At 40.0% G+C, this 14,003-nt stretch overlaps 1 protein-coding gene across 4 annotated transcripts in view; it reads left to right on the forward strand.

Moving 5' to 3' along the window:
- LOC138059851 (rho GTPase-activating protein 44-like) overlaps positions 1–14,003 on the forward strand; it is a 28,867-nt gene that overhangs the window by 484 nt on the left and 14,380 nt on the right. Inside the window, exons 1-8 of one of the 4 annotated variants that reach the window (XM_068905484.1) lie at positions 240–522; positions 687–726; positions 1,800–1,901; positions 4,792–4,875; positions 6,745–6,821; positions 6,907–7,018; positions 7,484–7,560; positions 13,867–13,987. In XM_068905484.1, coding sequence (XP_068761585.1) covers positions 470–522; positions 687–726; positions 1,800–1,901; positions 4,792–4,875; positions 6,745–6,821; positions 6,907–7,018; positions 7,484–7,560; positions 13,867–13,987 — 666 coding nt within the window. In that variant the 5' untranslated portion in view covers positions 240–469. Of the gene's footprint in view, positions 1–239; positions 523–686; positions 727–1,799; positions 1,902–4,791; positions 4,876–6,744; positions 6,822–6,906; positions 7,019–7,483; positions 7,561–13,866; positions 13,988–14,003 lie in introns of those variants that run through there. The other 3 variants (XM_068905483.1, XM_068905486.1, XM_068905485.1) reach the window with 3 other exon arrangements.

Below are 14,003 nucleotides of genomic sequence, written 5' to 3' on the forward strand. Positions count from 1 at the left end.
GTGTAGACATAATCATTTTGTTTACCTTTAAGGGAGTCTAAATTTGTTACAAACCTTTCTCAAATACTCAATGGGACTTCTCAAGTTGCCCGCTTGACAATAACATAACAATCATTCCCCAGCCGGGTCCTCTTGGTGTTCAGATGACAAAACATGACGTATTTCCGGTTTGTCGCGCGTTCTTGGATAAGAAACCATTTTTTATAGCCACAAAATCTGTTCCATTATTTAGTTTATTACCTTTTTGTTTCGTGAAAGTAATAAAATTACTGTAAGAACTTTTTGAGGATAAAAGATCGTGAACAAAAATAGCAGTGTCACAAAAATTCCGCCGGTCAAAATGTTTGCGCGCTCAACTTTGTAAATACCAATCCAAGATGGTGGAAATGGTTTAAAATGGTCAAGAGTATTTGATACTTTGTGTTAAAATTTTCCCGAGTCGAAACAAAGCCTAAATGCTTCTGTAATAATGAAGAAACAATTCTATCGCGTGAAGCAGTTAGCTGATCAAAGAGTTGGAAGGTAAGACAGTGCTCTTCATTAACATACGAAAATGAGGTGCTCGTCGGAAGTTAACCATTAATCCCATTTCGTGTTTATAATTTGAATGAAAATAAATCTGTCAGTTTATGTATCTATTAGAATCCCTCACAATAGGAATTAAAAGGTATTTTTGTGTATTATAGGGCTGAGAAGACGGAAATCTTAACAGATGATTTGCAACAAGTAAGCTTAAGTAAAGCATTTATTTTAGCTAAATTCGAATTTTTTAGCTTTCGAATTTTTCATGTTAATGCTGGAGGCAAAATCGAAATTTTAAACATTTAACAGGAAAGTTTCGGCTACACGGAAATAAAGGTCTTTTAGATCTTAATAGAGAATGTGACCAAATACTCTTGTTTACCCGGTACGAAATCGGCCGGCACTCTATTGGGAGCGACTGACTTCGAAATCCTTTTAAATAAATGTAAAGTAAGTTGATCATCGTTTTTCTAGAAATAAAACAACGGTAAATTGTAGTTAATTTTGTTTGACACGGTACATTAAATTTACATGTATATATATGCTACACATTGAGTAATTTTCCCCCGTGTGGGAGGGGCTGATTTATAATTTGAATTCAGTATTTTAGTCAATAATACATGTCATATTTTTAAGGGTTGCTTTTGTGAGACAAATGCAAATGTAATCTTTGAATTTGTTTCTTCATATACATGATGCATACATCTACAGTGTAGGGGACAATGATTATTGCAACATGATGCATTGACCAACTGGAATCTGACACTTGCAGAATGCAGACTAACCCTAAATCACAGTTATTGAAAGCTAACTGTTTTAAAATGGGTGCTTAGATTAAAATACTGTTTATCAGTGCTATTTTAAATGGGTGCTTAGACTTAAATGCTATAATTATATCAGCGTCGTTTGTAGGCAGTCGTCACTCTGCACTTGTCATACACCTTTGACCAACAGCTCCCAACATTTATGGATGTTGTACATCTTGTTCTGGTTTGCACACTCTGTTGCATGATGTTTGAAACTGGGTAACAGGGGCCGCGTAGAGGGATGGACCCACCCCACTTTTTCTGACTGTGTTGTTTTTGTCTTGATCAAAGACTTGATAATTTACAAATACTCGTACATATACCAAGACCTAGCATAAATATAAAAAGGTTATTAGAACTTTTGAACATTCCATTCCCAAAAATTTGACAGGGTACTTTTGGAACATTGACGTGGCTAAGTGAAGTGTTTTTTTAAACTGTATCCCTTTTAAAATTTCTCCTGGATCATAGGTTGAGAAGACAGTTGATAAGATTAAGCATGCTTGTCAAACAACCAACAAGAGGTTGACTGCTTCAATGCAAGGAACTGGAATGGATTTGGACAAGAGACTGGCAAGTATTACTACAATATTGTGTGGCAGTGTTGAAAATCCTCAATTTGCTCTTCCATCTACTAATTCAAGCTTCTGATAAATATTTAATAGAGCTTTATGACAGGTGAGGAGCCATGAAACTTTAAGAATAGGCCGTGTTACTTATTGGCTAGTAAATTATTTGCTAAGTAACCTGGCCTGTGGAGGGCAATGATCACGTTGTTTTGATCACAGGTCACTGGTCAAGATTGTCATGTCGCAGGCCACAGGTCAATCACGCTAATAACCTTAAATCTATTTTAATGATTCTATTAAATCTTAAGTTTAAATTTTAACCGTTGACCAGTGACCTGTGTTGTTAAGTGAGACTTGCCATCACATTTTTGATAAATTTTTGTGGTAAAACCTCAGGATGAAATTTCCATTTTGCTTAAAATCAAAGAAACATGTTTGATTTTAGCTTATTCCTTGTCTGTTAGCTTGGGCCCCCAAGCAACTTTTCAACATACAGAGAAACTTTACAATAAGTTAGAAATCTCTTGCTCTCTGTAAACAGTCATCCAAATTTTGCCATTTGCTGTTGTGTGTTGATGTGATGCAAAATCTCTCTTTTGTTTCAAGGCTCAATGATAGCAATGGCTGTATCGAGGCACATATATAATTTGTCTGGGACAAACCTGGGCAAACTTTTTTTCTGCATCTGTCTAGAATAAAGACAAGCACAAGACACATAATGCTTCTGGATGAACTATCCAATTTGGTGCGCCTTCAAAGACTCTCTAAACTGATAGTTCATCCAGACGCATTATGTGTCTTATCATTGTCTTTACACTCGACAAATTTAACAGATGAAGAAAAAATGATTGCCCAAGTTCGTCCCATATCGATTATACGTTTTGTATAGTTTGTTCTGTCTTTTCACTAGACGCGTAATATGAGAACACCAGTGGCTCGGTTGGTTGAGCATCAGGCCGCCACGTGGAAGGTCGCGAGTTCCAGTCCAACTGGACCGACACTCAGGATCTTAAAATAACTGAGAAGAAAGGGCTACCTTTGTAATTATCTGCGAATGGTAGACTTTCAAGTCTTCTCGGATAAGGACTATCAACTGTAGGCCCCGTCTCACAAATATCTTCCATGTTTATAAGTTCTCTGTGGGACGTTAAAGAACCCACGCACTATTCGAGAAGAGTTCCTGATGTTGTGGCTGTCCTTTTTGAGTTTGTTCTCTCCAGCAGAAGTGGCCGGCTTGGCAGTGATGTATGAGGCCACCTAAGCAGAAACAGCCATAAGTCAAATTAAAGGGACATGAGCCCCATTCCAAGCACTGGTCACACTGATGGACTCAGTGAAAGGGAAAATAGCTCTAGGGTAGGGTGGGGTGGGGAAAAGCTCAGAAACTAATGATGAAAACTGCTCCAAACGCCTGGCTGATGAAAACCACGATGATCCACGTGAGCCTGCTCTTGTGAGTCTGACCACGAACAGCTTGACTGAAGATCACCCAAGAGAAACGACTGCTATAAGCGATTATCGCTAAAACACTGAATGCTACAAAGATGACACACTTATTCCTGTCCCTCTTTGTTATGATGAGGATTCTGACAATCTGTAAACATGCGAGCCGTATGAGCCATACACTGTACATGCAAGGCATGTAAAGTCGTTTTTATTACGTGCTTAAATTTAAAAAAATTAAGGCCTACACATGCAACTTAAGCATGATTAAGACCTTTACAAGATTTAGGGTCATGTACAAGTTGTTTTGGCCATTATTTCTTAGTACCCAGTAATTCATTATGTTGTAAATGGTTTGAACCCAGGAGTCATATCATAATTAAGTAAAGTACGATTATCTGGGTGAGTTTAGTCCTGAGAAGGACTGTTTGAGATGACATTGACTGATGTTGAAATGATATATGAAATGGATCATATGTGAACTGCGGATATGAAATCAAGTGAAGAGGCATAAATCACTTTACGATTCCCCGTAGATTTATCCATCAAAGTTTCAGTTTAGCCTCAAATAAAGCCTAAAAAGGGTTAGGTATAGGTGATGGTTAGGTTTACCTTACGTCTTGCATGGCTCACATTCTCACAATGTGTGCTAACTGTTCTGATGATTGTCATAATTTTTGTCTTGAATCTTGAGGTCAAAATATCATTTTGTTTGAGTTGAAGGATGTAAAATTCCTATTTTGACTCCACTACCCAATCAGACACAACACAACCAACTCAATCACAACACAACTGTGTAGATACATGGGCATGTAGGAAAGCAAGCGCCACAAGCTGGTTTATTGTCCTTATGATATGCAAACAAACTCCACTCCAGCATAACAATACGTTAGCATACATGTATGTAGTTGATGGTACTGACCACCTAAAAACTTGTTAAAGAAAAAGTACACTGGGCACCTGCCAGATACGAAAACCCAAAACCCTTCGGGAATGAGGGAACGTATTCTCCAAACCATATGCAAGTGCCACTACCCCATGGAGGCTAAGGGGAAAAAAGTAGGCAAAGAAAGCTGAACCTAGACTGATTCAAATCCCTAACGGTTCACTATTTGAACGACAAATTACCCATAATCCCCACCAGACAACCGGACCTAGTCCTCTGGTCCGTGCCAGCAAAATATCTATTTCTGCCAACTTGGCCGGCTACAACTGTCAGAAATAGCACTTTACCTGATAGAGATGAATAATGTTGCATTGTGTGGTACATTTTATTGAATCCAACAGAAAGAAACTTATTAAATTAAATATAATTAAGTTGGTGTTAGTCATAAATGTTCTTTAAATTCTTAATAAGTTTAAACATCATGTTTAATGCCTTAGATATTCAATTTAAGATACTAAAAATAGATTGCTGTGCAATTGGATGTACATTGTGATATTTTTTGTAGGCTGCATTATTCCTCAAGTCATCGTATATACGAGGCTCTGATGATATTGCTATGCTGTGGCCTCAGTTGCGTTCTGATTATATGGTAATCTCATAAGTCCACTTTTTAGTTCAACACTATGCACCTGCGTTGATTCAATTCTTTCACCCTAAAATTACCTCCTGGAATTTTATGTTACTTGTAATTTCCTAAAATTGAAACTTTAACTTGAAACCTGAGGCTTGAAGTTTTAATTAGGTGACAGCTTGCATGAAGAGTGATACATATACATATATATGTTAGTTAATTCCAGCTTACATAATTTGTTAATAATGACATGATTTGTGCTGTTTCTTCATCAGCTTTTCTTGCTTTAATAATGACTTCCCTGAAAACGGAGGTTTTTAACTGATGCATGCCCAATAAGCAGATCTTATCTCGACTTTAATTTGATCATCTACAAACTACAAAGCTACTCAGCAAATAATTATTGTTTTATGTTCAGTCCATAAGATCAACTGGTGCAGTCAAAAGCTTTGAATGCTCCACCCAGAGCTCTTGTAAAATGTTATTTTTTCCAGCTGTCAGCTCAATGGCTCTAATTGCTGCACTTTAATGAACTGTACAAATCCAAGATAACAGCTCTTTCACTGTAATTGCTGTAAATAAATAAATATATATATTCATCATAACTTCTGCATCTGTCGTCTACAGCATAGCAGCTATCTTGCTGTTTCAAAATTGCTTCTATTTATAAAAAAAAATGTAATATGTGTCCTCCCCCAAAAAAGAAAATCTTACAGGCTGGAAAAGTGCTACTTTAGGGTAATGGCATTCAGAGTTTTTGTACATAGTATTACAAACAATGAGGTAAGCAACAGGTGAAGGTTTTGAAAACTACTTGAAGGATAGGATTTCTTTTGATTTCTTTCAGAAAACTTTTTTGCCAAAATTTGAACTGGAAAACCTGCAAAATACATGTAGCTATAGCTAAGCGTTTCTCCCACGTTAAATAAAGATTATGTATGTATGTATGCTAAATTCACCGTGCGGCTTATTTGTGGGTTTTTTACGGTAGTATAGATCTGTAGCTTGCAAGTAACAATTTCTATCAACCATTCAATAATAATAATAATAATAATAATAATAATATTAATAATAATGATAATAATGATATTAATAATAATGATAATAATAATAATAAATGATAATAATAATAATAGTAATAATAATAAATATTTATTATTATTATTTTATACTATGAAATTACACAAAACAATTTAACACGTTTTTTTGCCATTTATCCAACTCCTCCTTTGTTTTGCGTTAACTTTTGCCAAGGATAAATGAAGATTATGAAGACGATGATGATGATGATGATGATGATGATAGACCATGCACTGCAAAATAGAGTGTAAACTTCAAATATTTACCTTGAGTTTTTATCAATACTACACCAGTGTTGCTTGTACTGTTATCAATAGCATTAGTTAATATTGCATCTTTGTTATCATTGCCACTATCATCATTGTGATTGATATCGTTGTCATCATGCTGGATCGTTATTGCTACTATAAAAGATGTGTTTGAGGTCAGAAACTCGTCAGCAATAATTGCAACCTGCCTATGGGGGATCCACTTACTTGAGTTTGAGTCTTCAAAATCCCTGTGGTCACTCCAACACGTAATTGATGATTAGTGCTGCATATTTTAATCATCATCATCATTATCATCATTTCCACTGCTGCTGTTCTCACCACAACTCCCATCATTATCATCATCATCATCATCATCATTCAAATGGAACAATATTACTATTATACTAGGTATACTCGTCTGGTGGAAAAGTATGGCAGCAAAACAATGACATGTATCTGGCACCGGTCATGTGGTGTCCTCTTTCTCCTTGCCATTCTCATTCCAAATCTCATTTTTGCTCTTACAGTGGTCTTGCATTCTGTGTTGTGTTTTTAGAGGAAACTCCATCAGACTGCATTGGCCACAAGTATGCTGGAATCAGGCTTGCAGCTGGGCGAGGGTTCTCTTTTGGGGTGAGGCGGCAAACAGTTTTAATTTAGAGAAATCCTTAACGGCGATAGCAATATACATGTAACAATGACTTTCTTCCATTGATAGAGAAGTGATGCAAAGAGCTGGAGATGCACAAACGTCACTGGCCAGAGAACTTGCTGAATATGAAATGCAAGTGGAGAGGGAGGTGTTGGCTCCAATGTCCTCACTTCTAGAGGTGATTTTAACAATTGATACAATGTGCTCCTCACATCAATAATTTACAAGTATTGTCAATTCCCTCGTCAGATCATCTAGAGTGTAGAGTGTATTCTTTTGATGTAGACTTCTCCATTAGGCCTATTATGTGCTATTAACGTTTCCAGTAGATACATCTGACACATCTGTGCATGGCATACCTATTTTTTCTGTTGGAAATTTCTTTAAAATGTAGTACAAATGCTGGGGAAAAGCCCAGGGTAGTGTTTTTTAGTTCAAAACAAAGTCAATGAAGAAAATTCAGCCGTGGACCTTTTAGCCAAAAAGGCCAGCCTTGAAAACTCATCACTTACTGGTTCACTGCATTGTCCTAGTCTCTGACCTAGACCATAACTTTTTGGCTCCCAAGTTTTTTTCTTTTGTGGCTCCTATAGTTTGGTATGGGTCTTTTACTTTTAATATTAGTTTGCATTTCAAATCACAGAATGACATCCCAAATATCACCCAAACAAAGAAGAAATTGACAAAAACAAGACTTGACATGGATACTGTGAAGTCAAGGTATTTCAGTACTCCATGTTCTGTATAAGTATCTGGAATAAATTGAAAGGAATCAAGCTGGGGTCTCAGAGTCTGACCATTTTGTGAGATATGGCCAGCTCTTTTGGAACGTTATGTATTTTATTCTAGGTCTAAGATGGTATTTCTACAAAGTACATGTAATATGTATGTTTTAAAGTGCTACTATGATCAAAAAATCACTTCCTTTTTTCCTTCAGATTTTGAAAGTGTGATTGCATAACACTTGATTGACAAAATTTTAAGCTTTGATTTTTATCCAACTGCAGTTTAATTGAGTGTAAGTTTTGGATTTCACGGTCCGCCATTACTCACGTTCCAAACTGACTGATTGGACCTCAGAGGGTTGGATCTAGGGAAAAGTGACGTCATTGACTCACTAGCTTAAAATTTCAGCGTGGTAAATGCAGCCTATTATGCAAAACACAAGTTTAAAAGTCTGAAAGCCAGAATCTCCCATGATGCATATTAATTCAGCCGCGTACACACGCATGCATTCTTAAACTAGGGAGTCTTCAATGTCATTTTCTCCTCGATCCAGCTCTCTCAAGATTTTAAAGTTAGTAATGGCGGACCATTACATAGGAAAATTTCAGTTAAAATAAACAGGTAAGTTTTTTAAACCAAGGCTTAAAATTTGGGTCACTTGCTGTTTACTTAACATAGTTTTGAAATCGAAAGAAAAATAAGAGTAGATGCATTTACAATGTATATAAAATGTATAAACCTAATGTTAAAAAAATAATTAATATTAAACAACATTGTCGCTCTTTGGAGGTTGGGTGCCCGAAACATCCTGGAGCTTCCACTATTGGCAGCCAGCTCCAAGGTGGAGACTGCACCGATGGCTGGCAAAACCTGACAACCCAGCCATGAGCCCCCACGCCCCCGAAAAGGACAGGCACCCGTCACACTGATAGACAGTGGAAAGCTGAGGGTGGGGAGGGGGGGGAACAAAACCGCTAAACGCTCCACACACAATGCTCCTACTTCCCGCCACACTGATAAATAAGCGATACAGCCCAAAGCACGAGGTATTCCACGCATGCGCAAGTATACTAAAACCACTGACCAACTGGCTGCAGTCGCTCCTAGTTGTTTACTTGGTTAAACTTCGTTTAACCTCATTAAACAACATCGTCGCTCTTTGGAGGTTGGGTGCCCGAAACATCCTGGAGCTTCCACTATTGGCAGCCAGCTCCAAGATGGAGACTGCACCGATGGCTGGCAAAACCTGACAACCCAGCCATGAGCCCCCACGCCCAGCCGGAGGACCTCCGAGCCTAGATGGCTCGGAGAGAGGGGCTCATGGCCCCTAAGCAAGAGCCCCGACTCGCCCAATCCGACGGCACCCAACAACCAAAGAGCTGCTCATGACCACGCTAACAGCCTAGACCACTGCCATGTGCTAACCGCAAACTGCCAGAACAACCCAGAAACTACAACCAACCCAAGGGATCCATGCACATGTGGACAACAGCAGACTGCGGAATGGAGAGGGGTGTAATGGGGCGGAAGTGGACTGGGGAAACAACACACACTAGACAACATCGCCAAGAATACAGCGCAACGCTAACAACGCTGAGAATACAACGCCATGCAATGCAACGCTAAACAATGCTGAAAATACAATGCAATGCAACGCAGCGCTAAGACGCAACGCAACCCTAAACAACGTAAGAATACAACGCCACGCAATACAAAAAAAAAATAGAATATAACGGCACGCAATACAAAAAAAAAGGAATATAACGCCACGCAATACAAAAAAAAAAGGAATATAACGCCACGCAATACAACGCTAAAAATTAACGCTGGGATTACATCGCAATGCACCGCTAAGACGCAACGCAACGCAACGCTAAACAACGCCGAGAATATAACGCCACGCAATACAAAAAAAATATATATATATAACGCCCCGCAATGCAACGCTAAAAGAACAACGCAATGCAACTCTAAGGTGGAACGCAACGCTAAACAACAATGCAAAAAAGTATAATGCTTGCTCCTCGTAAACTAAGTAATTATATTAAACTACATAAGTACGAAAAACTGTACAAAACAAGTCCACGCAACATGCTAGCAAATGAAAAGAGAAAATACACGCTAACGCCACGCCGATACATAAAATAAAGCAAACTCCAATGCACGTCACTTAATATACAACGGCCCAAGCCTCTTGATAATAGTAATAGTAGTATCAAAAATATGCTTATAGTCGAGTTCAAGGCCCAAAGCAAAACTAGAAACAAACTACAACCAAGAGAGAGTGCCTATGACGCGACCATAACGCTAAAAGCCTGACAGAATACGAGCGAGACGCTAAAATTGACGCTACGCCACCTAACAACTGAGCTATGTGTAGCTCAAATGCATGAAATGCCCTGTCCCATATGAAACTGTGCAAAGGATACGCTGTCCAAGGTCGGTTGAAGACAAGCTTCCCGCCAGGTGATTCTTGTACGGGGATCGGAGATGGCCAAAGGTCACGCCGTGATCCCAAGCAAATTCCACGTGGTCGTGAATGGCTTTATGCGATAAGAAGCGGGGCCCTGAATAAGATCTCGATGGTAGAAAACGCTTACTGAAGCTGCGTGAACTGACTTTGCCAAAAATAAAGCGACAAGACTCCAACATGGCGGCTATCCAAACTCGATCGCAAGTTCGCCCGAAGTTGCGTTTCCCCCAGAACAAACCCGTAACTGGACCCAAAAGGAATCCTGACTAACAGGAAAGCAGTTTTGAACACATCTACGGAATGAAAACTGTATATAGTAAACAAAATCCGCTAAACACTCCACACACAATGCTCCTACTTCCCGCCACACTGATAAATAAGCGATACAGCCCAAAGCACAAGGTATTCCACGCATGCGCAAGTATACTAAAACCACTGACCAACTGGCTGCAGTCGCTCCTAGTTGTTTACTTGGTTAAACTTCGTTTAACCTCATATAACGATACTAATACACATATATATAGTTATGTAAAAGAACAAAAAAGTAATGTAGGTAGTTAATTCTCCTTGTGCCAGGAGGCACGCATGGCCCGAACATGTATCTTCCTTCCACTGCTGGCGTTGTTTGCTGCCCACCTCGCTCTTGCCCATGTGCTCCATCCTTCTTCTCTACAGTGCGACACCATGTAGGTCTGCTTCTGGTTCTCTTCCCCTCTGGCTTTCATCCAAGGGCAACAGCACAGTCACTGTTAGCTTCTTTTCTCAGGACGTGTCCAATCCAGCACCATCTCCTCCTTCTCACCTCGTCACTTATTGGGTCTGCTCCTGCCATCTCCAGCACTTCCTTGTTTGGAAGATGCTGCTGCCATTTGATGCGGAAGATTCTTCTGAGGCTCTTGGTCTGGAAGATATTAAGTTTCTTTTCCTCTCCCTTTGTCATCTTCCATGTTTCACAGCCATAGAGAAGCACTGAAAGCACTAATGTCTTGAAAAGCGTTGCCTTTGTTTTTCTACTGATGTTTCTGATGTTTCACAGCCATAGAGAAGCACTGAAAGCACTAATGTCTTGAAAAGCGTTGCCTTTGTTTTTTTACTGATGTTTCTTGCGCGCCAGATTTTAATGAGCCTTTTGAAACTTGCATACGCCAGTGCTGTCCTCTTCTTGATGTCCAATGTTGCCCTTCTGTCCTTAGTCACTTGCGCCCCCAGGTAGGTGAAACTGTCCACTTCCTCCACCGTGCTCTCTCTCACTCTCAGTTCCTCATTATTCTGGCTGTTGACCTTCATCCACTTGCACTTCTGTGGGTTCAGCTTCAAGCCTACCCTGCTTGCATTCTTCTCTAGCCTGGCTGTTTTTTCCAGCATGTGCTCTGCCCTTGATGTTAACAGAAGCAGGTCGTCTGCATAGTCAATGTCCTCAAGTAGCATTGTAAAGTCCCATTCGATACCTGTTCTCTGTCCATCCAGCGTCTTCCTCATCACCCAGTCATTGACCATGAGAAACAAAAATCTCGACATGCACCATGCATGCTTCACGCCAGTGACCACTGGGAATCTCTCCATTATTACTCCTTTGTCAATCACTGCGCATGTGAATCCGTCATACAGCACCTTCGCCAGTCCTATCAACTTGTCTGAAATCCCATATGCTTTCATGATTCTCCACAGGATGTCTGTGTGCACCGAGTTGAACGCCTTCTCGAAGTCGACAACATGAAAGTATGTGGTTGCATTCCATTCGTCAACTTGTTCCAAGATGTTATGTAGAATGAAGATCTGCTCGACTGTGCCTCTCCCTGATCCAAATCCTGCCTGCTCTTTCCTCAGCCTGTGATCCACACCACCTTGCATATTCTGCTAATCAGAATCTTTCCCATCACCTTGCTAGCAGTAGGTAGCGGCGTCATTACTCTCCAGTTTCCACGTTGCTGTAGATTCCCTTTCTTTGGTATCTTGCACATCAGGCTTTGTTTCCACTGCTCCAGCAGTTTCTCTTTCCGCCAAATCAGGTCAAAGAGGTGCCTGAGTTCCACACAGGTGCTTTCTTTATCAACCTTCAACAGTTCTGCTGTTATCTGGTCAATTCCTGGTGCCTTCCTATTCTTGAGAGTTTGCACCAGCCTTTTAATTTCCTTCTCTGTTGGTGTTTCCGTGTCGATATCCAGCTCCCCATCCCCCACTTCCTCATCTGTCAGTTGGTTTGGTGGTGCCTCCCTATTCAAGACTCCCTCAAAGTACTCCTCCCATCTTAGATGCCTTTCCTCCTTACTCTTGAGACGTTTTCCCTACTTGTTGGTAACTGCCGCTGTCTTCCTCGGCTCCCTACCACTCAGTTGTCTGATGATGTTGTACAACTCCTTAGTTCTCCCGTTCTCTGCTGCTGTCTGTGCTGCCTGGGCCTTCTCTGTCATCCACTTCCTCTTATCCTCTCTCACGCTTCTCCTCACCTGCTTATCCTTCTGCCTGTACTGCTCCCTGATCTTGTTCTGTATCCTCTCTGACTTGGTGCTGTCCAGCTTGGTCTTAATTTCCTTCCTTTCGTCTATCGCTGTCCACATTTGCTGACTGATCCAGGGTTTGCTCTTGCCTCGTTAGAACCCAAGGACCTCCTCTGCTTACTCCACGTATGCTTCCTCTGTGCCTCCCACAATTCCTCTACCTCTTCTCTCTCCTCTCCTCTGTTCTCCTCTAACCTCCGCCCCACTGCCTCAAATTACATCTGTTTTGTCCCTCTGTCCTTCAGCCTGTCTGTGTTGAACCTGGGCTTGAACTTTTCCATGTTGGCATACTTGCTGAGTTTCAGCCGAATTGTAGTCCTGACGAGGTAGTGATCGCTGTTGACATCAGCCCCCTCTGCACTCTAGTGTGATGCTTATATCTATTTGTAAAATTAATGAATATGAATTGATATAAATGTTAGCAATTATATACCATTTTGAAAAAAATGTGTTTTGAGTTTAGACTGGGATGATGATGTTGATTGACTAGACCTAATGTCATAATAATTATGGTATAGAATTCCACAGTTCTGCAGTAGCGTATGAGTATGCGCGTTGACCGTAGGTGGCAGTGTAGATCCTAGGAGAAATAATTAAGTGCTTGCTGGTTTGACAATTGAAGTGTGCGGTTGGTTGATGGATCTGTATTAACTTTGAAAGATAGTCAGGTGCTTCGCCATTTAGAGACTTGTAATTTAGTAACAGAATCTTGAACTTGCTCCTAAATTCAACCAGAAGCCAGTGAGTGTAAATCCTTTAGTACCTCTGTTATGTGGTCCGATTTCTTTATTCTCGCAATGAGTTGCGCTGCAGAATTCGTAGATGTTTGCAGTTTATCAAGCTCGAACGTAGGAACTTTATAATTTTTTATTAAAAATTGTCTACATAGTCGATGCGAGTGTGACTAATGTGTTGACCAGTTTCTTAATACTCTCTTGAGACAGATATTTCCTTATTCGTCCGATGGATTTTAGAGACAATCTTCTTTTCTTGCATGTTCTGTTAGCATGGTTATGATCCATCCTCTACGGGTTTATCCTGAACACACAAAGACCAGCCCCCAGTTCACTTGATTGCTCAATAATAGTTATTATTGGAAGGGAACCTCACCTGTAACACACACTGGTAGTTCATCGGTTTCTAATCCTGTTCAAGACTGAATTTTTCAGGCTTTACTTCACTAAGCAATGTGATGACCAGACCATTTCAACACTTTACATACAAGACAATATAATAATTTCGCTGTTTGGGTTTATGATCCTACAATAATGACTGAATGGGATTTTGTTGATGATAATAATAATAAAATTTTCATGGTTTTCTGCATAGGTGGATGGCTGCTGTCAAAGTGTCTCATGGAGCAAGCAAAGATATGTTGGCTGCCGCAGCCAAAGCAGATGCCCTAAAAGCTGATTATGAGGAAGAAACTAACAAGTTTGAAGCATGCCAAGTTAGTGTTTACTTTT

This window comes from Montipora capricornis, chromosome 8, assembly GCF_036669925.1.
Source record: "Montipora capricornis isolate CH-2021 chromosome 8, ASM3666992v2, whole genome shotgun sequence".
Lineage (NCBI taxonomy): Eukaryota > Metazoa > Cnidaria > Anthozoa > Scleractinia > Acroporidae > Montipora > Montipora capricornis.